Genomic DNA, 25,313 nt, shown 5'->3' on the forward strand with positions numbered 1-25,313 from the left:
CTCCGACCTAGTACACTGAAGGTTTGACTCGCTTATTGTAGTAGGTTTTCTTATAGGCATCTTCCCAAATCAATGTTGCTTCCCTTCTTTCCTCCAGAAGGTCGAGATTAAGACGAAGGTTTTCTTCATTCTCTTCGAGGTTCGCGGTTCTGTTAGTCAGTACCTATATTTCTGCAGGCAACACTACCTCGGTGCCGTATACCAAGCAATAGGGTGTTTCTCCGTTACTCCACTTTGGTGTGGTACGATGGGCCCATAAAACTAGGGGGAGTTCTTCCATCCACCCTTGGTGGTACTTTCCTAACCGCTTCTCTAAACCTTTCAAGATGTCTCTGTTGGTGACTTTGACCTGCCCCTTCCCTTGGGGATGGTATACGAAGGTAAAGTTTTTCTTTATCTGTAACATTTCACTGAATCCAGGGAAGATACCTTCAGCAAACTGTTTCCCATTGTCAGAAATGATTTCTTGGAGAATTCCAAATCGACATATGATGTGTTCCCAAACGAATTTCTCGATATGTTTCCCTATCATTGTACTTAATGGTTTTGCTTTCGCCCACTTCGTGAAATAGTCTATGGAAACCACCAACCACTTGTAGCCTCCCGGTGCTTCAGTTAGTGGTCCTACTACGTTTATTCCCCATTTCAAGAAAGGCCATGCTGAAAGAACCGATATTAGCCCTTGTTTCGGTTGATTCTGGACTTTAGCATGGATTTGGTAAGGCTCGCAAGTTTTCAGGAGCGTGACCTTGTCTTCGTGCATTGTCGGCCAGTAGTACCCCGTTCTTAGTATTTTCGCTACAATCGACCTTGGTCCGGAATGAAGCCCACTTATACCTTCTTGCATCTCTTTAATAATCATTGAAGCTTGGTTTTGTCCGACACCCCGGAGCCATGGAGCAAGGAAGGATTTTTGGTGCAGACCTCCGTTCATTAGCTTGTATGATGGTGCTTTGATTCGAACCTTTCTGAGATGACCCGTCCTAATCTATAAGGACGAATTCAATAACATATGGATACATTTCGAGGTATTTGACCTCTATATGATAAATTTTACAAACATTGCATTCGTTTTTAAAAGACAAACTTTCATTTCATCGAAAGTTGACAGGCATGCCTACCATTTCATAATATCTAAACTATAAATGACCTAATCTGTCATTTATTTATTAACAATCTTTATTGAACTCAACGACTTGAATGCAACATCTTTTGAAATATGCCAAGAATGACTCCAAGTAATATCTCTAAAATGCGCAAATGCACAGCGGAAGATTTCTTTAATACCTGAGAATAAACATGCTTTAAAGTGTCAACCAAAAGGTTGGTGAGTTCATTAGTATATCATAAACAATCATTTCCATTATTTTAATAGACCACAAGATTTCATTTATTCAATAATCATACACTCGCAAGTGTTTAAAAATTCATTCATATGGATTGAACACCTGGTAACCGACATTAACAAAATGCATCTAGAATATCCCCAAACATATAAACATCGAAGTACTAAAGCAGTTCAAATTCTCTGACTGGGGCGTGTCAAAACCCATAGATCTATCTTTAGGATTCACGTCAATTGGTGGCAATTATAATAAACACCAATTCTTAGGCTACCAAGTTCAACAAGGGCGATATTTGGTATGACAATTCAACCATAGAATGTAGTTTCGATTACTTGTGTCTATTTTGTCAATAATTTATAAAGGCGCATGTATTCTTAGTCCCAAAAATATATATTGCAAAAGAATTTAAAAAGGGAGCAAATGAAACTCACAATACTGTATTTCGTAGTAAAAATACAAATGACGTCATTGAACAAGTGCAAGGCTGGCCTCGGATTCACGAACCTGTATTAGTGTATATATTTATATGTTTGATCAATATCTGTCTAACAATTTAGGTCAAGTCGTAGTGTATCTCAATCCTAATGTTCGAGACTAATATGCAAAAGTCAACTTGACCCAAAATGACTTCCAAAATCAATAAATGATTATTATATAACTTAAATATAGTCGTTTTATATATTTAAATATATCTGTCGGATTTTATTAGAGTAATTAATAAAAATCATGTATTAATAAGTAAAATTTATATTAAACTTTATATATGATAAAATCTATTTTTAAATATCATAAGTAATAAAATTTATAAAGATCTCTTAATATCATAAAAATATAATGGTATGTAATATTAATGTAATTATATTACGTGTGGTAAAAATATCTTTGTATCACATATTTAAATACTATAGATAATAATAATAATGAATTAAAATTTGTATTATTTTGAAATAATAATAATAATTATTATTATTTTACTAATAATAATAACAATATATATATTTACTAATGATGATATTTATTATGATAAAATGATAATTCTAATTATGATAATTTTAATAATAACGATACTCTTTAATATTACTGTAATAATAATAATATTTTATAAAAATAATAATAATTTTATTTAAAATGATAATTTTTAATAATAATAATACTAAAATGATAATAATAATGATATTTATAATAACAATGATATTTCTTTTGAAAATGACAATTTTAATAAAAATGATAGTTTTAATATTAATGATTCTTTTAATAATAATAATAATAACGATGAAAACGATATTTTTCACGTAGATTAATATCTTGCTATATTTAAATTTCATCATGATACTCATACTCATTATTTCCTAATCATTTTATTTAATAGTTTTTAGCCTTCTTTTGTATCGAATTCATAATAATGATAGTAATCATAATAACTAGATGATACTAATATTAGTTTTAATAATAATGATACTAATAAGTATTATAATAATATTAATGATAATACTAATAATTATAATAATAATAGTGATAATATTAATAATAATTTTTAATGATACTAACAATAATAATAATAATAATGACAATAACAATTTTTAATAATAATACTTATATTAATAATGATAATAATAATAATAATAATAATAATAATAATAATAATAATAATATTAATTATAATAATAACGACGATAATAACGACTATAGTAATAATAATTATTTTAGCAATAATACAAAAATTCAGTTGACTATAACTGTAACATCCCGCGTTTTTCCGTTAAATTTATTTTTAACACCGTTTTTTTTTAATAATATCTTTCGCTATTTAAATTCCCAATTTCCGTTGACTAACGTTTATAATATTCTCGTTATTTAATTATAACATCACTCGTCTACTCGAGCGTTTTTAAAATATTCGTTTGGTTAAATCCCGCACCCGCTTCTAAACTTGAGGGACTAAAATTGACACGGGGCAAACTAGTTGACTAGGTCAACTAGTCCACCCCAAGCACCACCATTCAATCCCTCCATCTCTCTCTTTCTTTCTTTTTTTTCTCTCAAGAACACAAACATAATTCATCATCTAAATTCGGATCGGGAAGCAAACTTCAAAACAAATTACATATTCGTGATCCTCTCATCATCCTCTTCGATTTGGTACCAATTTCATCCATTTTGGGTAACATTTCTAAAACACTAAATTTCTCTAAATTCGTTTTATATACTTGAAATTGTGTTAGTTAGTGTCTATGGCTCGTGTCTAGCATGAATATATGATTTACTTGCTCGATTTGTTGTTTTGAGTAACTAGTTTGAACATTTGAAATGGGTTTGCTTAATCCTTGATTTTGGATGAGTTAATGTTGTTAGATTGTTAAAGTGCATGTTTTAATTGTGTTACTAGTATCATTAGCCACATTTTGATGTGTAGGTTGATTAAGAAAACTTCAAAAACCCGATTAATGATTTTGTGATGTTTGGCTAGGGTTTGATAGTTCTTGACATGAACTTTTGATGCTTGAATGCCATGGAATGTTAATTGTTAGTGATTAGTTGTAATGTATGCTTAATTACCTTCGAAACGGCATATCGTATGTGTGAATTGGATTTCCGAAACTTAAAATGCAATTGATGAACTTGAAACTTTGAAAATGGACTTTTAAACGATCACTTGACAAGAAATCGGTTATGGAAAATGTTGTTTTTGTTTGATGAAACATGTTTAGTTGTGTTCCTTGTCAAAAGAGCTTTCCAACGGTATAAGATACGCTTCCTAATTGTTTACGGTTTGAGTTTTGCGTTTGTTTGAAATTTTACCAAGCCTTGAACAAGTGAAACAGGCCAGGGACCAGGCCACGGCCATTGTCGCGCCGCGGAGCAATTTGTCGCGCCGTGGCCCAAAGGGTGATTTTAGAACATGTTTTTCAAGCTTTCTGACCTTCAACATAGGCATTTGTCGCGCCGCGGAGCAATTTGTCGCGCCGTGACAATTGCCTGTTTCATCCGAACTTCAGCAAACTTGTTTTGGCCATAACTTTTTGACCGTAACTCCGTTTTCGATGAATCAAATATCGTTGGAAACGTAATAAGATTTCCTTTCTAATGGTATGGTTTTGAAATGTCAACTCAAACTTTATTACAATCGTTCTAACATGCTTTTATACTTGATTCTTGCATGAAACTTGACAACGTGATTCACATGCTATACTATTCGAGTCGTAACGAGCCATAGGACTAATTGAACACATTTCACCCGACCTTGTGTCGTAACCGGTTAATTGATACAACTTACTTGTTTAGGTCAAGGCTAAGCAACTTTCATGCACACGTTTACTTGTTGAAGTACATTTATACTCGTGCACTCGAGGTGAGATCATAGTCCCACTTTTTACTCTTTTGAACTTACTTTTGGGATGAGAAAACATAAACGATTCTTTTGAACTAAGTGAACACAAGAACGGGAAAACAAACATTCTACATACGAGTTTAGAACGAAAATCCTCAATCCGATTATCATTAGTTACATCAGATGGTGTAAGCGAGAACTTATGTTATATGGCCATATGGGTTTGACAAACCCTCATTCAAACGGTTCGCTACCGTTTACGAATGAAATATATTTTCGGGAACAGTGTTGTTCTAGCACTAATTGATGGGGTATTCAACGGACGGAACGTTAAGCTTTGATAATTGGGTGCTCGTGAATATTAACTTTTAGAATGTACTACTATTATTTCAACTTTGCAAATCTTGTGGTTCGACTTACTTTACTTTTACTCACTTACTCAAACCTACGATTTCACCAACGTTTTTGCGTTGACAGATTCTTCTATGTTTTCTCAGGTTCATACATGGCTATTTGATACATGCTTCCGCGTACATTCATACTTGCTTGGGGTCAAGCATACATGCATATACTCTGATTTCATGCTTGGAGTCAAGCATACATACATGCATACGCTAGTGATAGCACCTTTGGATTCAAACTTTTGTTTACATACTTACGCTATTTATAGCAACTGTGGTTTCAAACTAATTATGTCGCAAGTTATTTCATTCATACTTTATGACTTTTGTAAACTTAGACTTGTTGTCGAACGGTTTGTAAACTAAACTTGCAAGTCTTGTACCTTTCAAATGAATGCGACATAATTTTGGTCAAACGAGTCTCATATAGGGACTACGACCACGCAACGGGACCTAAGTTAACGGCGCCGTCAATAACGGTTTTGGTCGGGTCGTTACAAGTGGTATCAGAGCGTTGGTTGTAGGGAACTAGGACGTGCATTAGTGTGTCTAACAGAGTCGTTAGGACGCATTAGTGAGTCTAGACTACAACCGGATAGTTAGCATTTGCATTCTGACATACATTGCTATAGATAGCACTTACTTGACTACTTGTGCATTATACTTGAATCATTCTTAGGCAAACTTTTTAATGGTACCCAACCTTCATCATACGAACTCGTATTCCGCCACTTTTTGGTAATACACGCGAATTCAAAGTTTATACGCGTACGGATGACCACGACTTCGTTAGTCACTCTAGTTCGGGAATTCTGACTCCTTGGTTGTTATTCACCCCGTCTCATCTTACAATCCATGAGTATTGTAAAGTCACTGTCACTACTCTAGATGAGTATCGTCATCACTATTTATCGCTACGGTTGCGTACTACTCGCTATCATGACTCGTTACTCTTTTCATACCTAACTACGTTATTGTCTGATTCGAACCGCATTGACGTGAACAATCACTTATACACTTCCCTCGGGGAACGCATCCTTAGAGTTGCACTAATTCTTTCGATTCAATACGAATCATGTTTGAGACGTCGTTACATTTTGTTCATTTTAGATTTTCACAATGACACGAACTTGAACCCATGGAGTGATGTGGGAATGGAGGTATGATTTGGCGTAATATAACGACACTCGATCAACGTGGTTATATTACGGTAAGACATACCAAAGTTCTAGTGACGCGTGATGGTGGTTAGACTCGATCAACCTAAACACCACCATGTGCCATGTACATGACTTCATCCTTTCATGTTTGGACATCCGAAAACTCCGAGAATATTGATAACAACCATACCGGGGACACCCCTTCGACTTTTGTCGAACTATACTTATGCTTCCGAATGAATTACCGATTCCTTTCGACTTCAACCGTATGTCACACGGGTATACCAGCTCGTCCTCGCGCAGTCTTGTTGACTAACTACAATTTACTCGTTATGCACGCATCGAGGCGGAAACTTCTCTCGCCTTATACTCGTAATTCTGGTTCAGGAAATCTTTCATTTTAAATTCTCAATGGAGGGAGACTCTCCACGTTATACTAGTATTCACCTCGAGGGTGAATAGTTCCGACGAACGTTTTTGGAAACCGATAAATCTTCCGCGACGCGAATTTTCTTGAGAAACTTGTCCTAGCTAACGTTTTCAATTCCTAGCAAACTTGTTCAATATGCCTTAGGGAAATATACCCCGTTTCGGACCGAGATCCTCGTTTCACTTCTAGATTTTGGAGTACCTTACAAAAAGCCTCGGGACCGCGTTTAGACATGAGTACCGCGTACCATCCACAACCCGACGGACCGAACAAACATGCGATATAAACCTTGGAAACCATAATACAAGTTTGTATTACCAACTTCAAATTTACTTGAGCAAAGTATTTCCCTTTAACCGAATCCTCGTACTACAATGATTTTCATTCGAGTTTTAACGTCACCCCTTTTGAAACCACATGTGACCGGAAACGTCATTCTCCTTTGTCGAACCAAGTAAACGATGATCAATTCACCGGGGCCGAGGTTATTCATGAGCAACCGAGAAAAATTTATTCATATTCGGGTAAAACCCTACGCGACTCATAATCACCAAGAGCTATGCCGATGTTAGACGTAAACATTTCAAATTCCACGTGGGAAAACCGCGTCACGTTAAGAGTCGCACCTTGGAAAGGTGCAATCCGTTTCGGGAAAACGTAGGAAGCTAAATCCGCGATATTTTGATCCTTTAAATTCTTGGGGTGTTTTGGACCCGTCGCTAGCCGTTTAGATTTTCCGACCCATTTTGAGTCTCCGTTTATCCTACATTCGATGTATCAACTCAAAGACGTGTTTTGCGAAACGAGAACTTGTTATCTCCTTTGATGAACTCACTATCGACGATAACCCTCACTTCCTAGGAGGACCGGTTGAAACCATAAATCGTGAAGCCAAACCTTAAAACAACATATGATCCCGACCGTCAAAATTCGTTGAAATACCCTAGAACATACTTCTCCCTCATTCGTAGAATTGGCAACACAAAATCTCGAGGAAGATTCAACAACTACTACTTCCAACTAAATTTCGGGACGAAATTTCTTTCGAGGTGTGGATAATGTAACATCCCGCGTTTTTCCGTTAAATTTATTTTTAACACCGTTTTTTTTTTAATAATATCTTTCGCTATTTAAATTCCCAATTTCCGTTGACTAACGTTTATAATATTCTCGTTATTTAATTATAACATCACTCGTCTACTCGAGCGTTTTTAAAATATTCGTTTGGTTAAATCCCGCACCCGCTTCTAAACTTGAGGGACTAAAATTGACACGGGGCAAACTAGTTGACTAGGTCAACTAGTCCACCCCAAGCACCACCATTCAATCCCTCCATCTCTCTCTTTCTTTCTTTTTTTTCTCTCAAGAACACAAACATAATTCATCATCTAAATTCGGATCGGGAAGCAAACTTCAAAACAAATTACATATTCGTGATCCTCTCATCATCCTCTTCGATTTGGTACCAATTTCATCCATTTTGGGTAACATTTCTAAAACACTAAATTTCTCTAAATTCGTTTTATATACTTGAAATTGTGTTAGTTAGTGTCTATGGCTCGTGTCTAGCATGAATATATGATTTACTTGCTCGATTTGTTGTTTTGAGTAACTAGTTTGAACATTTGAAATGGGTTTGCTTAATCCTTGATTTTGGATGAGTTAATGTGGTTAGATTGTTAAAGTGCATGTTTTAATTGTGTTACTAGTATCATTAGCCACATTTTGATGTGTAGGTTGATTAAGAAAACTTCAAAAACCCAATTAATGATTTTGTGATGTTTGGCTAGGGTTTGATAGTTCTTGACATGAACTTTTGATGCTTGAATGCCATGGAATGTTAATTGTTAGTGATTAGTTGTAATGTATGCTTAATTACCTTCGAAACGGCATATCGTATGTGTGAATTGGATTTCCGAAACTTAAAATGCAATTGATGAACTTGAAACTTTGAAAATGGACTTTTAAATGATCACTTGACGAGAAATCGGTTATGGAAAATGTTGTTTTTGTTTGATGAAACATGTTTAGTTGTGTTCCTTGTCAAAAGAGCTTTCCAACGGTATAAGATACGCTTCCTAATTGTTTACGGTTTGAGTTTTGCGTTTGTTTGAAATTTTACCAAGCCTTGAACAAGTGAAACAGGCCAGGGACCAGGCCACGGCCATTGTCGCGCCGCGGAGCAATTTGTCGCGCCGTGGCCCAAAGGGTGATTTTAGAACATGTTTTTCAAGCTTTCTGACCTTCAACATAGGCATTTGTCGCGCCGCGGAGCAATTTGTCGCGCCGTGACAATTGCCTGTTTCATCCGAACTTCAGCAAACTTGTTTTGGCCATAACTTTTTGACCGTAACTCCGTTTTCGATGAATCAAATATCGTTGGAAACGTAATAAGATTTCCTTTCTAATAGTAAGGTTTTGAAATGTCAACTCAAACTTTATTACAATCGTTCTAACATGCTTTTATACTTGATTCTTGCATGAAACTTGACAACGTGATTCACATGCTATACTATTCGAGTCGTAACGAGCCATAGGACTAATTGAACACATTTCACCCGACCTTGTGTCGTAACCGGTTAATTTATACAACTTACTTGTTTAGGTCAAGGCTAAGCAACTTTCATGCACACGTTTACTTGTTGAAGTACATTTATACTCGTGCACTCGAGGTGAGATCATAGTCCCACTTTTTACTCTTTTGAACTTACTTTTGGGATGAGAAAACATAAACGATTCTTTTGAACTAAGTGAACACAAGAACGGGAAAACAAACATTCTACATACGAGTTTAGAACGAAAATCCTCAATCCGATTATCATTAGTTACATCAGATGGTGTAAGCGAGAACTTATGTTATATGGCCATATGGGTTTGACAAACCCTCATTCAAACGGTTCGCTACCGTTTACGAATGAAATATATTTTCGGGAACAGTGTTGTTCTAGCACTAATTGATGGGGTATTCAACGGACGGAACGTTAAGCTTTGATAATTGGGTGCTCGTGAATATTAACTTTTAGAATGTACTACTATTATTTCAACTTTGCAAATCTTGTGGTTCGACTTACTTTACTTTTACTCACTTACTCAAACCTATGATTTCACCAACGTTTTTGCGTTGACAGATTCTTCTATGTTTTCTCAGGTTCATACATGGCTATTTGATACATGCTTCCGCGTACATTCATACTTGCTTGGGGTCAAGCATACATGCATATACTCTGATTTCATGCTTGGAGTCAAGCATACATACATGCATACGCTAGTGATAGCACCTTTGGATTCAAACTTTTGTTTACATACTTACGCTATTTATAGCAACTGTGGTTTCAAACTAATTATGTCGCAAGTTATTTCATTCATACTTTATGACTTTTGTAAACTTAGACTTGTTGTCGAACGGTTTGTAAACTAAACTTGCAAGTCTTGTACCTTTCAAATGAATGCGACATAATTTTGGTCAAACGAGTCTCATATAGGGACTACGACCACGCAACGGGACCTAAGTTAACGGCGCCGACAATAACGGTTTTGGTCAGGTCGTTACAATAACTTCTAATCCGTTCGTCGAAATCATTCGATATCTAAATGAAATGTTATTAATTTTTCGCCAGCTTTCCAACGACATGCATATCATATACCTTATCTCAACCGCATATGTATCAAATTCGTGATTTATCATAACTATCTAACGACAAAAATTAAACAAACAAGCATGCATAACCCTATATACTCAAGCACTAGTCAGGGATACACTATTAATATAAAAAAGTTAAGTTATGAGTGCTCACGTATCAATATTGAGATTCAATATTGCAGGAAAGTACGTAGACGCAACAGAGATGATAAACACTAGTATGACCTCACGAGCATACCCCCGAACAATACCCAAAACCTCCATAGCTATAACCCATAATTTCCTTAGCTCTATCCCGCTCGAAAAATCAGTTTGAAATAACTTGCTCATGACCTCGTCTTAGTATTTTATGTATACTAATATTAATAATAATACTAATACTACTAATAACTTTTCTTAATAATAATACTAATAAGATTAATAAACTTAATATTAATAATAATAATAATAATATAAACATAAATAATAAGAATGATTTCAGAGTGCTTGATGAAAAATGAATCTCTCAAAACTGAAATCGCTCGATTTATAGCAATTGACACCACCTACCCCCTCATGCGATCGCATGGGAGGCAAGGGGTGAAGCCATGCGATCGCATGAGCTTCTCATACAGTACATATCGATTGAAAAATCTCTACCGACACTCTTTAACTATTATTATATATAAATTATTATTTAATTCATATAATTAATTATATATTATATTATATTCACGTGCCTAGTTGACTTGTAATTTTAGCACCGATGAATTGTACATTGGCGCTTGACTTCTGTGCCGGTTTCGGTTTTTCGAACGTCCTTTCGTACGCTTAGAAAAGTTGTACTTTACGTTTCGCGACACGTACCTTTATCAATAATTAGACTTACTTCACCAATAATTATACTCCATGAAATGTAACTTATACATTTGAATGTTTTGGTCATTTACTTCTATAAATTGACATCTCGTTATATGTACATAGGGTAATTTAAATCAAAACATTTTGTATCTAGTTAATATTATATTTAATCACTTTGTAATATATATATATATATATATATATATATATATATATATATATATATATATATATATATATATATATATATATATATATATATTCTCAAAGAAAAATATAATTTTGTACATATTATATAGGATTGAAATATTTATTTAACAATATTATATTTTAGTTTTTCAAAAGTAATTATATTTCAAAGTTCATTTATAATCGTTTAAATAATAGTAAAATATTATGTCGTATCACGTTTACATTTTTATAACACTATATATATATACTTGTAATTTATAATATAAACTTTAATTAAATTTTTCAAAATTCATAAACAAGTTATCTTAAAATGTTTTATTAATAAAGTTCTTTTTAAACTGAAAACGTTTTAGTACGTTTGAAATCAAATCAAATAAACATTATAATTTGTTTTTCAAAGTTAAATATATTTAGGAATCATTTTTTTTTAAGGTTAAACTAATGGGAATCATTATATTATAAAAATATTTTAGAAAAGTAAAATCGTATATAACTCATAACAGGTTTTCAAGTTTTTAAATTACTATTTGCTGGTGAAGCGTAAGATATAGTCCGAAGGTTAGATAAACGTATGAAATTACTTTAATGAAAAAAAATATCATTTTTCTTAACTTGTCGATATCCATTTTCTAAGTTATCTATATTTCCAACATTTCTCTTTCACTCTAAATAATATGACAGTTAGCTAGTTAACACCTATATAGGAAATCGAACAGGAAACTCCACTAACCCTTGTCTAGTTCCTTCTTGTAAATCAATTTACAAATTATTCCGAATACCGTTAAAAAGGAAAGATTTCTTAAATCATAGTGGACCTCTCAACGGAGAACCGTAATCATAACACAATGTATCAGATAACTCAATCATTTGATATTATCTTTTAATCTCGTCGATAAATATATTAAACTTATGTCGAAACAAATTCGTTCATGTAAAGTATTATACATTTAATACTTTGTTAACTTTTCAAGTTATACTCTATATACACATATACATATATAATCATATCCATTTATATATTGGTTCGTGAATTGTCGAAACTTGGTCGAGGATGTATGAACAAAGTTTAACATTTTTGAAATTTAACTTAACAAACTTTGCTTATCGTGTCGAAATAATATAAAGATAAAGTTTAAATTTGGTCAGAAATTTCCGGGTTGTCACAGTACCTACCCGTTAAAGAAATTTCGTCCACGAAATTTGATCGAGGCTGTCATGGATAACAATAAGAATGTTTTCATGACAAATATGAGTTGATAAATAGAATTTATCATCATTGAGTAATATGGATAAAACAATCCGTTTATGTGAAGAGTTTGAGTGAAGTTATCATAAAAGAGTGAAATGAGTAAAAGTAAGTTTCGTCATATCTTTTGACGTAGATGGGTTGATTTCCGGAGTTCAAGAGATTTGGATAAAATCTTTGTAATAAGATTTGATTCTTCGGTAATTAAGGAAATTAGGATCCGCTTTAAATACGATCATCTATTTTGATTGCTCTGTCAGATATTTTATTACAAATCCACTTATTTCGTTTCTTTATTTCCACAACTCACCTCCTATTCTTTCTCCCTCAATTCATACTTTGAAGCATTCATCAATATGCTCCATCCCGTTCTGATCCTTGATATACTTCTAACTTTCATATCTGTCATTCTTCTCTTTCATCTACCACCGGAGGATTTTATTTACTTTTACTATTACCTTGGAGTTATAGTGTTTTTAATTCTCCCGTGTCTTTACGTTGCAATACGTATTGATATACACGGTTTGTAATTTATGTGTTGTTGTTAGGCTTTATATCATTCCTTATTTTTCGAAGTCCTTGCTTCTATCTTCTATAATCATTTTCATCCACAATTAATGCTCCCTTCTATTTGCTGTGATTTATACTCCCATTTCTTTCGTTTCCTCTTCTTGCGATAAAGCACCGCTTGTAATGGTTCAGAATTCGCAGATATGAATTTCGAAAATGAACATAGTTAATGTTCTAAGAAGAAAATTGTAATGGCACGATCTTGATTTGTCAAATTACCAGAATACCTCAGAAAAGACCGAATCATCAAGAAAATATTTTCTTGATATTCTTAGAGGTTAAATAGAATACCAGAGTCATGTACCATGGCACATGATGACGGTATGGTCTGTGAATCATCATGTCCCATTTAGAAACTCAGCATGACTTATTGTAATATAATCACATTGATCAAGTGTCATTATATTATACTAACTCATGCTTCAGTTCCCAACACTACTTCAAAAGCATTCATATTTTTAAACTTGAAGGTTTCAGAATTTAGAAACTAAAATAGTTTCTTTTATGATGTAACACAGATAGCGCGAAGAGGTAAATGATTTCGGATAACGATAGTTATGAAGATATCTTTAGAAACATTGGAGATATTTATAATGAAAGATATGATGATATCTTAGAGTATTTAAGATCAGAGGATGATGAAGAATATTGTTCTCAAGGGTTTAGAGTATGGGGCAAGGTATTCACTTAAGGCTTCAGCAGACACTGAATCCTTTGGATTCTTTGAAGGTAGATTTCGTCCTTTTGATTTGTTCACAGCCTCTTTCATGGTTTGCTCAATTCGTTTTTCAGTACCAAATCTTCTCTTTTTCTGAGCTTTACCAACACACTACTCTTTATCATCAAATTTTTACTGTTAAGGTAGTTTATAGTTTTTGCTGCTTCATCAGCATTTCGAGAACTAGTTTGCAATTCAGGATGTTTTTCAGGAACTTCACGTTTGAAAAAAATATCACAACTAATGTTTTGGAGATTATTCATTTCTAATTCAAGCCAAAAATCAAATGAGCTTAATATGATATTAACTCATTAAATCTGTATTACATCTGAAGAAAATATACATACAGATATTTTCATAAAGACTGTAACGAAAATTCTTTGTACAAAGTATTAATTGTGAATTTTTTTTTTAACGGGTAGGTAATACCCGGGAAATATTTAAGATTGCAATTAATATGTTACACTGTACATTCTTCAACTTTGATTCAAAAATTATTAACAATACTCACAACGATATACAATCATTTTCATACAAATTCAATTACATATTCTGATATTTACGGATCAGAATCCAAGTCATAACTCTGAACCGGTGACATCATTTTTAGATCTCTACATCTTTTAAAGCTATACTTTGACTTCAAAACTGTGCAAGATCCTTTAATGTTGTTAATACCGAAAATAATCTTGCAATTCTTTTCAAGATATCAATTTTCATCACACTTTCAACCAGTCAACTTCGACTTTTCAGATTAACTTTATTGTAACCTTGACATATATGTTCTTGTTACTGGGGGAACCTTTCATGTTCCACCACATTAGCAGTAAATTTACCAGCAACTTCATTAATCTGTGACTTAAGTTTCTTCGAAAAATCACTATAATTATTCATTGAAACCCTATCATGTACTCATCCACATCTTGTAACAATAGTTGCCGTTCCAACTACCTGGAATTAGCAATTTGTATTTCGAATTTCGCAGCAATTCTACGCCAACAGTTATATATATATATATATACATATAATGTCTATCTCCTAGACTTAATTACTTCGAATGTGAAGTTTCTGAAAAACACCCCAAACTACGAAACTAGTTCTCCAAATTTTGGAAAAATGCTGATGAAGCAGCAAAAACTGTAAACGACTTTAACAGTCGAAAGTTTGATGATAAAGAGTAGTGTGTTGGAAAAGCACAGAAAAAGAGAAGGTTTGGAACTGGAAAACGGGTTGAGCAAAGTATGAAGGAAGCTGTAGACAAATTACAAGGACGAAATCTACCTTCAAAGAATCCAAATTACTCAGTGTCTGCTGAAACCATTAGTAAGAACCTTACTTCTTATTCTAAACCTTCACAGACAGATTTTCCGCATCATCCTCTGATATTAGAAATTCTAAGATATCATCGTATCTTCCATTATAAATATCCTTCATATTTCTGAAGATATTTTCATAACTATACTTATCTGAAATTATTCATCTCTTCGCGCTATCTGTGTTACATCATAAAAGAAACTATTTTAGTTTTTAAAATTTAAAAAAAAAAAAATGAATGTTTTTGAAGTAGTGTTGGGAACTGAAGCATGAATTAGTACAATATAATGACACTTGATCAACGTGATTATATTACAGTAAGTCATGCTGAGTTTCTAATGGAACGTGACAAAGGTTCACAGATCATACCCTCATCATGAACCATGTTACATAACTCTTTCATTCTATTTAATCTCTAAATATATCAAGAAAATACTTTTCTTGATGATTCGGTCTTTTCCAGATATTCTAGTAATTTGACAAATCAAGATCGTGCCAATACAATTTCTTTCTTAGAACATTAACTATGTTCATCCAAAACTCCATACCTACGAATTCTGGACCATTATTCGCTTGACTTGAGGTCGGGAAGAGAAAACAAAAACCTGGAACTTCGGAATATGAACAGGAGTATACATCACAGCAAACAAGAAAGATCATAAACCATGTATGTCTATGCGAATAGCAAGATAAAGACACGGGAGAATGATAAATACAACAATCCCTAGAGCATAATAGAAATAAACAGATTCTTCTGGTGGGAGCTGGAAAAGAAGGATGATTGTGGCAAACGTCAATATTAGGTCAAGAACCAGAACTGGATTGAGCATTTTCACAATCTTTTGAATGTATTAATTGGGGAAGAAAGTAGGGATGGTGAAAATAATGAGACGGAAGAGGTCAATTTATAGCGAAATATCAGACATAGCAATCGAGGCAGATTACACATTTAATCAAAGAAAATCCTAATTTACGCAAATTCCGAAGAATGAAATCTTATTTAGATTATGAAGATTTTCTATTCCCTAAATTCCGGAAATCAACTCTGACTACGTCAAATGATAAGACGAAGCTTTAATTACCTCATTTCACTATTTTGTGATAATTTCACTCATACTATCCATGTAATCAAATTGTTTTATCCATATTTACACATAGGTGAAAAACTTGTTATTTATTTAACTCACGCTATTCATAAACGAAACTCGACTAATTTAAGGTATACAAAACATTTCATTCTATTATATCCTTTTGATGAGGATTTTATGAACAAAAGAATTCATGATGAGAATTCAAACTATATCATATTCTTTGATACAAGAATATCCTGATCTACGTTATTAAACTTTCCTTCACCAAATTCCGGGACGAAATTTCTTTAACGGGTAGGTACTGTAATGACCCGAAAATTTGCGACTAAATTTAAACTTATCTTTAAAGGATTAATGATTTCGACACGATAAACAAAGTCTGTAAAACTGAATCTCAAAATTTTTGAACTATTCAAGTACCCTTCGATTTTCTCAACGATTCGCGAACAATTATATGTAAATAGATACATATATATACTATAACTTGAAAACGTAACAAAGTTTTCATTGCATAATACCGTACATTAAACTTATTGGTTTATATATCTAATTGAATATATATGATTTCAAGTTATTTAGTAAACGATAGTAACATTCGATTATTGATTTGATTGATATTTAGATAAGTTAACTAAAACGTTTAAGATGAACCAGTAAAACACTAATTTGATAAAGTATTTTCAAATTGCTACAGTACCCAAAATGCTACAGTGTTTTCGAAAATCACTATTTGCTACAGTAAATTTGACTTTGCTACAGTAAACACTATTTTAAAAATGTATTTTACCAAATAGTGAGACGATGATTTATAGAAGTAAATGACCAAAATACTCGAAAGTTTAAGATATACTTTGAGTGGTATAGTTTAGGAATAATTTAAGGCTATATTTTAACAAAGGTACGAGTCACGAAATGTAAAATGCAAGTTTTATCAGCATACGAAAGGACATTCGAGAAACCGGAACCGGGACATAAGTCAAGTAACAACGTACGACTTATCGGAACAAAAGTTACAAGTTAACTATGCACGTAAATATAATATAATATATAAATAATTATATAAATTAAATATAATATATATTATATTTAAATATGTCGACAAACTAAAATACAAAATGATTGTGAGCTGGAAAAAGAGGCCATGCGATCGCATGGCCATTGTGCCTCAGACCCATGCGATCGCATGGGAAGGCTGGGCAGGCAACCTCTATAAATTCAGTCGAATTCTTCCATTTTTTTTACACATATATTACTCCGTATTTATTATTATTATTATTATTATTATTATTATTATTATTATTATTATTATTATTATTATTATTATTATTATTATTATTATTATTATTATTATTATTATTATTAAGATTAATATTATTATTAATCTTATTATTATTATTAGTAGTATTAATATTATACATAAAATACTACGACGAGGTCTTGAGCGTGTCACTTTCAAAACGAGTTTCCGAGCGAGCTAGAGCTAAGGAAAATATGGGTTATTACCAAGGAGGTTATGGGTAATGTTCGGGGGTATTTTTGTGAAGCAAACCTCGTGTTTATCATCTCCGATGCGTCTACGTGCTTTCCTACAATATTGTATATCAATATTTAACTGTGAGTTTCATATGATCCCTTTTTCAAACTATATTTTTGGGCTGAGAATACATGCGCAGTTTTATAAACTGTTTTACTAAATGGATACAAATACTAAAACTGATTTTGTGTGAGTTTCATTGCTCCCTTTTAATTGCTTTTGCAATATATATTTTTGGGCTGAGAATACATGCAATTTATTTTAAACGCAATGGATACAAGTACATACTTAATTCTACACTGAGTTTGAACCGAAAATCCCTTAGCTTTGGTAACTAGTAGCTGCCAGTACATAGGATATGGACTGGTGGGCGCGAATAATTGTATATGGATCCATAGGGCTTGACATCCCCGTCCGAGCTAGAGCGCTAGCCTTTTAACGGACGTATGTTATTTGAGTTTAAGACACGTTGATTTGCGTGTATTAAAACGAATTGGGTAATTATCACTATAGCGTTAAGTTTAGTTACCAGGGTGCTCTGTTACGTAGAATCTATTGACAAACTTTTGATAAACATTTCTGGATGAAACAACTTAAATCTTGTAATCCACTTTTATATACAGATTATACGAAACAATAAAACTATGAACTCACCAACCTTTGTGTTGACACTTGTTAGCATGTTTATTCTCAGGTTTCCTAGAAGTCTTTCGCTGTTTGCTTATATGTGATACAAGCTATGTGCATGGAGTCATACATGCTTTATTCAAGAAAACTTTGCATTTACAAAATCATCACCGTGTATCTTATTTTGACTTCATTGTCAACGGATGTATTATGGTAAACTATTATTTATGGTGATTGTCTATATGTAGAAATCATCAAACGTTGAAAACCTTTGAAATTGATATTCATTTATTGTGTACCTTTTGAAAAGAATGCAATGTTTACAAAACGTATCATATAGAGGTCAAATACCTCACAATGAAATCAATGAATGACGTGTTCGTCTATATGGATTTGGAACGATCGTCACACATTGCGAGGTATTTGACCTCTATATGATAAATTTTACAAACATTGCATTCGTTTTTAAAAGACAAACTTTCATTTCATCGAAAGTTAACAGGCATGCCTACTATTTCATAATATCCAAACTATAAATGACCTAATCTGTCATTTATTTAATAACAATCTTTATTGAACTCAACGACTTGAATGCAATGTCTTTTGAAATATGCCAAGAATGACTCCAAGTAATATCTCTAAATTGAGCAAATGCACAGCGGAAGATTTCTTTAATACCTGAGAATAAACATGCTTTAAAGTGTTAACCAAAAGGTTGGTGAGTTCATTAGTTTATCATAAACAATCATTTGCATTATTTTAATAGACCACAAGATTTCATTTATTCAATAATCATACACTCGCAAGTGTTTAAAAATTCATTCATATGGATTGAACACCTGGTAACCGACATTAACAAAATGCATCTAGAATATCCCCAAACATATAAACATCGAAGTACTAAAGCAGTTCAAATTCTCTGACTGGGGCGTGTCAAAGCCCATAGATCTATCTTTAGGATTCGCGTCAATTGGTGGCAATTATAATAAACACCAATTCTTAGGCTACCAAGTTTAACAAGGGCGATATCCGGTATGACAATTCAACCATAGAATGTAGTTTTGATTACTTGTGTCTATTTCGTCAATCATTTATAAAGGCGCGTGTATTCTCAGTCCCAAAAATATATATTGCAAAAGCATTTAAAAAGGGAGCAAATGAAACTCACAATACTGTATTTCGTAGTAAAAATACATATGATGTCATTGAACAAGTGCAAGGTTGGCCTCGGATTCACGAACCTATATTAGTATATATATTTATATGTTTGATCAATATCTGTCTAACAATTTAGGTCAAGTAGTAGTGTATCTCAATCCTAATGCTCGAGACTAATATGCAAAAGTCAACTTGACCTAAAATGACTTCCAAAATCTATATATGATTATTATATAACTTAAATATAGTCGTTTTATATATTTAAATATATCTATCAGATTTTATTAGAGTAATTAATAAAAATCATTTATTAATACGTAAAATTTATATTAAACTTTATATATGATAAAATATATTTTGTTATATCATAAGTAATAAAATTAATATAGTTCTCTTAATATCATAAAAATACAATGGTATGTAATATTAATGTAATTATATTACGTGTGGTAAAAATATCTTTATATCACATATTTAAATACTATAGATAATAATAATGATGAATTAAAAGTTGTATTATTTTGAAATAATAATAATAATTGTTATTTTACTAATAATAATAACAATATATATATTTACTAATGATGATATTAATTATGATAAAATGATAATTCTAATTATGATAATCTTAATAATAACGATACTCTTTAATATTACTGTAATAATAATATTTTATAAAAATAATAATAATTTTATTCAAAATGATAATTTTTAATAATAATAATAATACTAAAATGATAATAATAATAATGATATTTATAATAACAATGATATTTCTTTTGAAAATGACAATTTTAATAAAAATGATAGTTTTAATATTAATGATTCTTTTAATAATAATAATAATGATGAAAACGATATTTTTCACTTAGATTAATATCTTGCTATATTTCAATTTCATCATGATACTCATACTCATTATTTCCTAATCGTTTTATTTAATTGTTTTTAGCCTTCTTTTATATCGAATTCAGAATAATGATAGTAATCATAATAACTAGATGATACTAATATTAGTTTTAATAATAATGATACTAATAAGTATTATAATAATATTAATGATAATACTAATAATTATAATAATAATATTGATAATATTAATAATAATTTTTAATGATACTAAAAATAATAATAATAATGACAATAACAATTTTTAATAACAATACTTATATTAATAATAATAATAATAATAATAATAATAATAATAATAATAATAATAATAATAATAATAATAATAATAATAATAATAATAATAATAATAATAATAATAATAATAATAATAATAGTAATTATAATAATAACGACGATAGTAATAATAATTATTTTAACAATAATACAAAAATTCAGTTGACTATAACTTCTAATCCGTTCATCGAAACCATTCGATATCTAAATGAAAAGTTATTAATTTTTCGCCAGCTTTCCAACGACATGCATATCATATACCTTATATCAACCGCATATGTATCAAATTCGTGATTTATCATAACTATCTAACGACAAAAATTAAACATACAAGCATGCATAACCTTATATACTCGAGCACTACTCAGGGATACACTATTAATATATAAAAGTTAAGTTATGAGTGCTCACGTATCAATATTGAGATTCAATATTGCAGGAAAGTATGTAGACGCAACAGAGATGATAAACACTATTTTGACCTCACGAGCATACCCCCGAACAATACCCAAAACCTCCATAGCTATAACCCATAATTTCTTAAGCTCTATCCCGCTCGAAAAATCCGTTTGAAATAACTTGCTCATGACCTCGTCTTAGTATTTTATGTATACTAATATTAATAATAATACTAATACTACTAATAACTTTTCTTAATAATAATACTAATAATATTAATAAACTTAATATTAATAATAATAATATAAACATAAATAATAAGAATGATTTCAGAGTGCTTGATGAAAAATGAATCTCTCAAAACTGAAATCGCTCGATTTATAGCAATTGACACCACCTACCCCCTCATGCGATCGCATGGGAGGCAAGGGGTGAAGCCATGCGATCGCATGAGCTTCTCATACAGTACATATCGATTGAAAAATCTCTACCGACACTCTTTAACTATTATTATATATAAATTATTATTTAATTCATATAATTAATTATATATTATATTATATTCACGTGCCTAGTTGACTTGTAATTTTAGCACCGATGAATTGTACATTGGCGCTTGACTTCTGTGCCGGTTTCGGTTTTTCGAACGTCCTTTCGTACGCTTAGAAAACTTGTACTTTACGTTTCGCGACACGTACCTTTATCAATAATTAGACTTACTTCACCAATAATTATACTCCATGAAATGTAACTTATGCATTTGAATGTTTTGGTCATTTACTTCTATAAATCGACATCTCGTTATATGTTCATAGGGTAATTTAAATCAAAACGTTTTGTATCTAGTTAATATTATATTTAATCACTTTGTAATATATATATATATATATATATATATATATATATATATATATATATATATATATATATATATATATATATATATATATATTCTCAAAGAAAAATATAATTTTGTACATATTATATAGGATTGAAATATTTATTTATCAATATTATATTTTAGTTTTTCAAAAGTAATTATATTTCAAAGTTCATTTATAATCGTTTAAATAATAGTAAAATATTATGTCGTATCACGTTTACATTTTTATAACACTATATATATATATATATATATATATATATATATATATATATATATATATATATATACTTGCAATTTATAATATAAACTTTAATTAAATTTTTCAAGATTCATAAACAAGTTATCTTAAAATGTTTTATTAATAAAGTTCTTTTTAAACTGAAAACATTTTAGTACGTTTGAAATCAAATCAAATAAACATTATAATTTGTTTTTCAAAGTTAAATATATTTAGGAATCATTTTTTTTAAGGTTAAACTAATGGGAATCGTTATATTATAAAAATGTTTTAGAAAAGTAAAATCGTATATAACTCATAACAGGTTTTCAAGTTTTTAAATTACTATTTGCTGGTGAAGCGTAAGATATAGTCCGAAGGTTAGATAAACGTATGAAATTACTTTAATGAAAAAAATATCATTTTTCTTAACTTGTCAATATCCATTTTCTAAGTTATCTATATTCCCAATATTTCTCTTTCACTCTAAATAATATGACAGTTAGCTAGTTAACACCTATATAGGAAATCGAACAGGAAACTCCACTAACCCTTGTCTAGTTCCTTCTTGTAAATCACTTTACCAATTATTCTGAATACCGTTAAAAAGGAAAGATTTCTTAAATTATAGTGGACCTCTCAACGGAGACCCGTAATCATAACACAATGTATCAGATAACTCAATCATTTGATATTATCTTTTAATCTCGTCGATAAATATATTAAACTTATGTCGAAACAAATTCGTTCTTGTAAAGTATTATACATTTAATACTTTGTTAACTTTTCAAGTTATACTATATATACACATATACATATATAATCATATCCATTTATATATTGGTTCGTGAATCGTCGAAACTTGGCCGAGGTTAAATGAATGTATGAACAAAGTTTAACATTTTTGAAATTTAACTTAACAAACTTTGCTTATCATGTCGAAATAATATAAAGATAAAGTTTAAATTTGGTCGGAAATTTCCGGGTTGTCACACTTTCGTGCTTCCTTCTTATCTTCGGGCAAGATGCCAAGCTCCGGGTATTCTCTTAGGGGTTTCATCCATGTGTTTTCTTCTTCTGTGATGAGGTCATGAACCTCTTTTACTTCTATGGATCTTTTTTCTAGGACCTCGACCAGAACCTCATTCGCTAGGTGAGCAAAGGTAATGGAGGCAAATTTGCTTAAAGCATCCGCCGTTTTGTTATAGCTTCTTCGCACATGTTCAATGGAGAAACCTCTAAAGCTTTCTATTAGTTCTCTGACTTTTGACAAATAGAGGTGTATGGTAGGTTGCCTTGCTTCGAAGATACCTAGGACTTGATTGGCTACGAGTTGAGAATCCACGAAAGCTTGTAGGTACTCGATTTTCATTTCTTTGGCTATTCTTAGTCCGGCGAGCAAGGCTTCATATTCTGCTTCGTTATTGGTTGTGCTGAATTCAAAACGGAGGGCGTACGTGAACTCTTTCCCTTTGAGATTAACTAACATTAGCCCTGCTCCTGAACCGTCAGAGCTGAACAACTTCCATTCCTCCGCTTCTACGGGGGAAGTGATAATTTGTGCGAAGGTAGAGTTTTTTTCTTCTTCTGTTCCCGTTTTTTCTGCCATGAAGTCTGCTAGTACTTGAGCTTTGATCAAATGTCTGGATTCGAAATCGAGGTTCATGTTCTCCTAGTTCGATGGCCCATTTAGCCATGCGTCCGGACTTTTCTGGCTTCATGAGTACCTGTCTAACTTGTTTGTCAGTTAACACAATAATGGGATGAGCTTGGAAGTACGTTCGTAGTTTCCTAGTCGTATGTACTAAGGCAAGGGTAAGCTTTTCAAGCTCAGGGAAGTTGGTCTCTGCTCCTTGAAGAACTTGACTGACGAAATATATGGGGACCTGTACCCTATCTCATTCTGCCACAAGTACTGCGCTGATACATTCCTTGGAGGTTGCTAGGTAAAGGTATAGCGTTTCTCCTTTCTTGGGCGAGGTGAGAGTTGGGAGATTCGCTATATGCACTTTCATGTCCACGAATGCCTGTTCTGCTTCCTCTGTTCAGATTATCTTTTTTGGCCCCATACATCCTTTTAGCACTTTAAGGAAGGGCAACTATTTCTCGACACCGTTAGAGAGGAAGCGACTTAGTGATGCTAGCTTCCCATTCAGAATCTGCATTTCCTTGGCGGTGGTAGGAGTCTTGAGTTGTTGAAGCTTATCCACTTTTTTCGAGTTCGCTAGGATTCCTTTCTTCGTGATATAATATCCCAGGAACCTTCCTTCTTCTACCCCGAAGGAGCACTTCTTTGGATTGAGATTCATGTTGATTGCTTGCCCTGAGAGTATTGAAGGTTTCCGGATATTTTTCAAGAGAGCATCTTCATCAATGCTTTTGATTACCATATCATCAACGTAGGCTTCCAAGTTTCTCCCGAGCTGTTTGTGAAAGGCTTTATCTACGAGCCTTTGGTAGGTGGCTCCGGCATTCTTTAGCCAGAAGGACATCTTTTTGTAGCAGAAGATACCCTTGCTGGTGAAGAATGATGTTTTTTCTTCGTCTCCCTCGACCATTTAGATTTGATGGTAGCCTTTGTAAGCATCTAGGAAACACTTGTACTTATACCCGGTCAAGGATTCTACCTTCCAGTCGATTTCTGGTAGGGGATAACAGTCTTTTGGGCAAGCTTTATTGATGTTTGTGAAGTCAACACACATTCTCCGGCCTCCATCGGATTTTTTGACCATGACAGAATTAGCAACCCTAGTTGGGTACTTTGCTTCCTTGATTATATTGGCTTGAAGTAATTCCTCTACTTCTTTACAAGCTGCTTCATCTCTTTCTTTAGCAAGGTTTCTTTTCTTCTGATGCATTGGCTCCATATGCTTGTATTCATTGAGCCGATGTTCAGTGGAAAAGGATGAACCTTCAATGTTGATCGTTCGAGGGATGCCAATCATGTCACCATATTCCCAAGCGAAGATATCAACATTGGCCTGTAGCAGCTTACGAAGCTTCACTTTTACTTCCGGAGGTAAAAAACTTC

At 32.3% G+C, this 25,313-nt stretch overlaps 1 protein-coding gene across 1 annotated transcript; it reads right to left on the reverse strand.

The window, feature by feature from the left end:
* Positions 1-163: 163 nt before the first annotated feature.
* LOC139870854 (uncharacterized) lies at positions 164-23,891 on the reverse strand. Its single transcript, XM_071858623.1, has 2 exons — positions 23,278-23,891; positions 164-983 (listed from the first exon to the last, which is right to left on the reverse strand). The coding sequence occupies exons 1-2, from the start codon at positions 23,889-23,891 to the stop codon at positions 164-166; spliced, it is 1,434 nt and encodes a 477-aa protein (XP_071714724.1).
* Positions 23,892-25,313: the final 1,422 nt, after the last annotated feature.

Source organism: Rutidosis leptorrhynchoides, chromosome 10 (genome assembly GCF_046630445.1).
Source record: "Rutidosis leptorrhynchoides isolate AG116_Rl617_1_P2 chromosome 10, CSIRO_AGI_Rlap_v1, whole genome shotgun sequence".
In the NCBI taxonomy this organism is placed as follows: domain Eukaryota; kingdom Viridiplantae; phylum Streptophyta; class Magnoliopsida; order Asterales; family Asteraceae; genus Rutidosis; species Rutidosis leptorrhynchoides.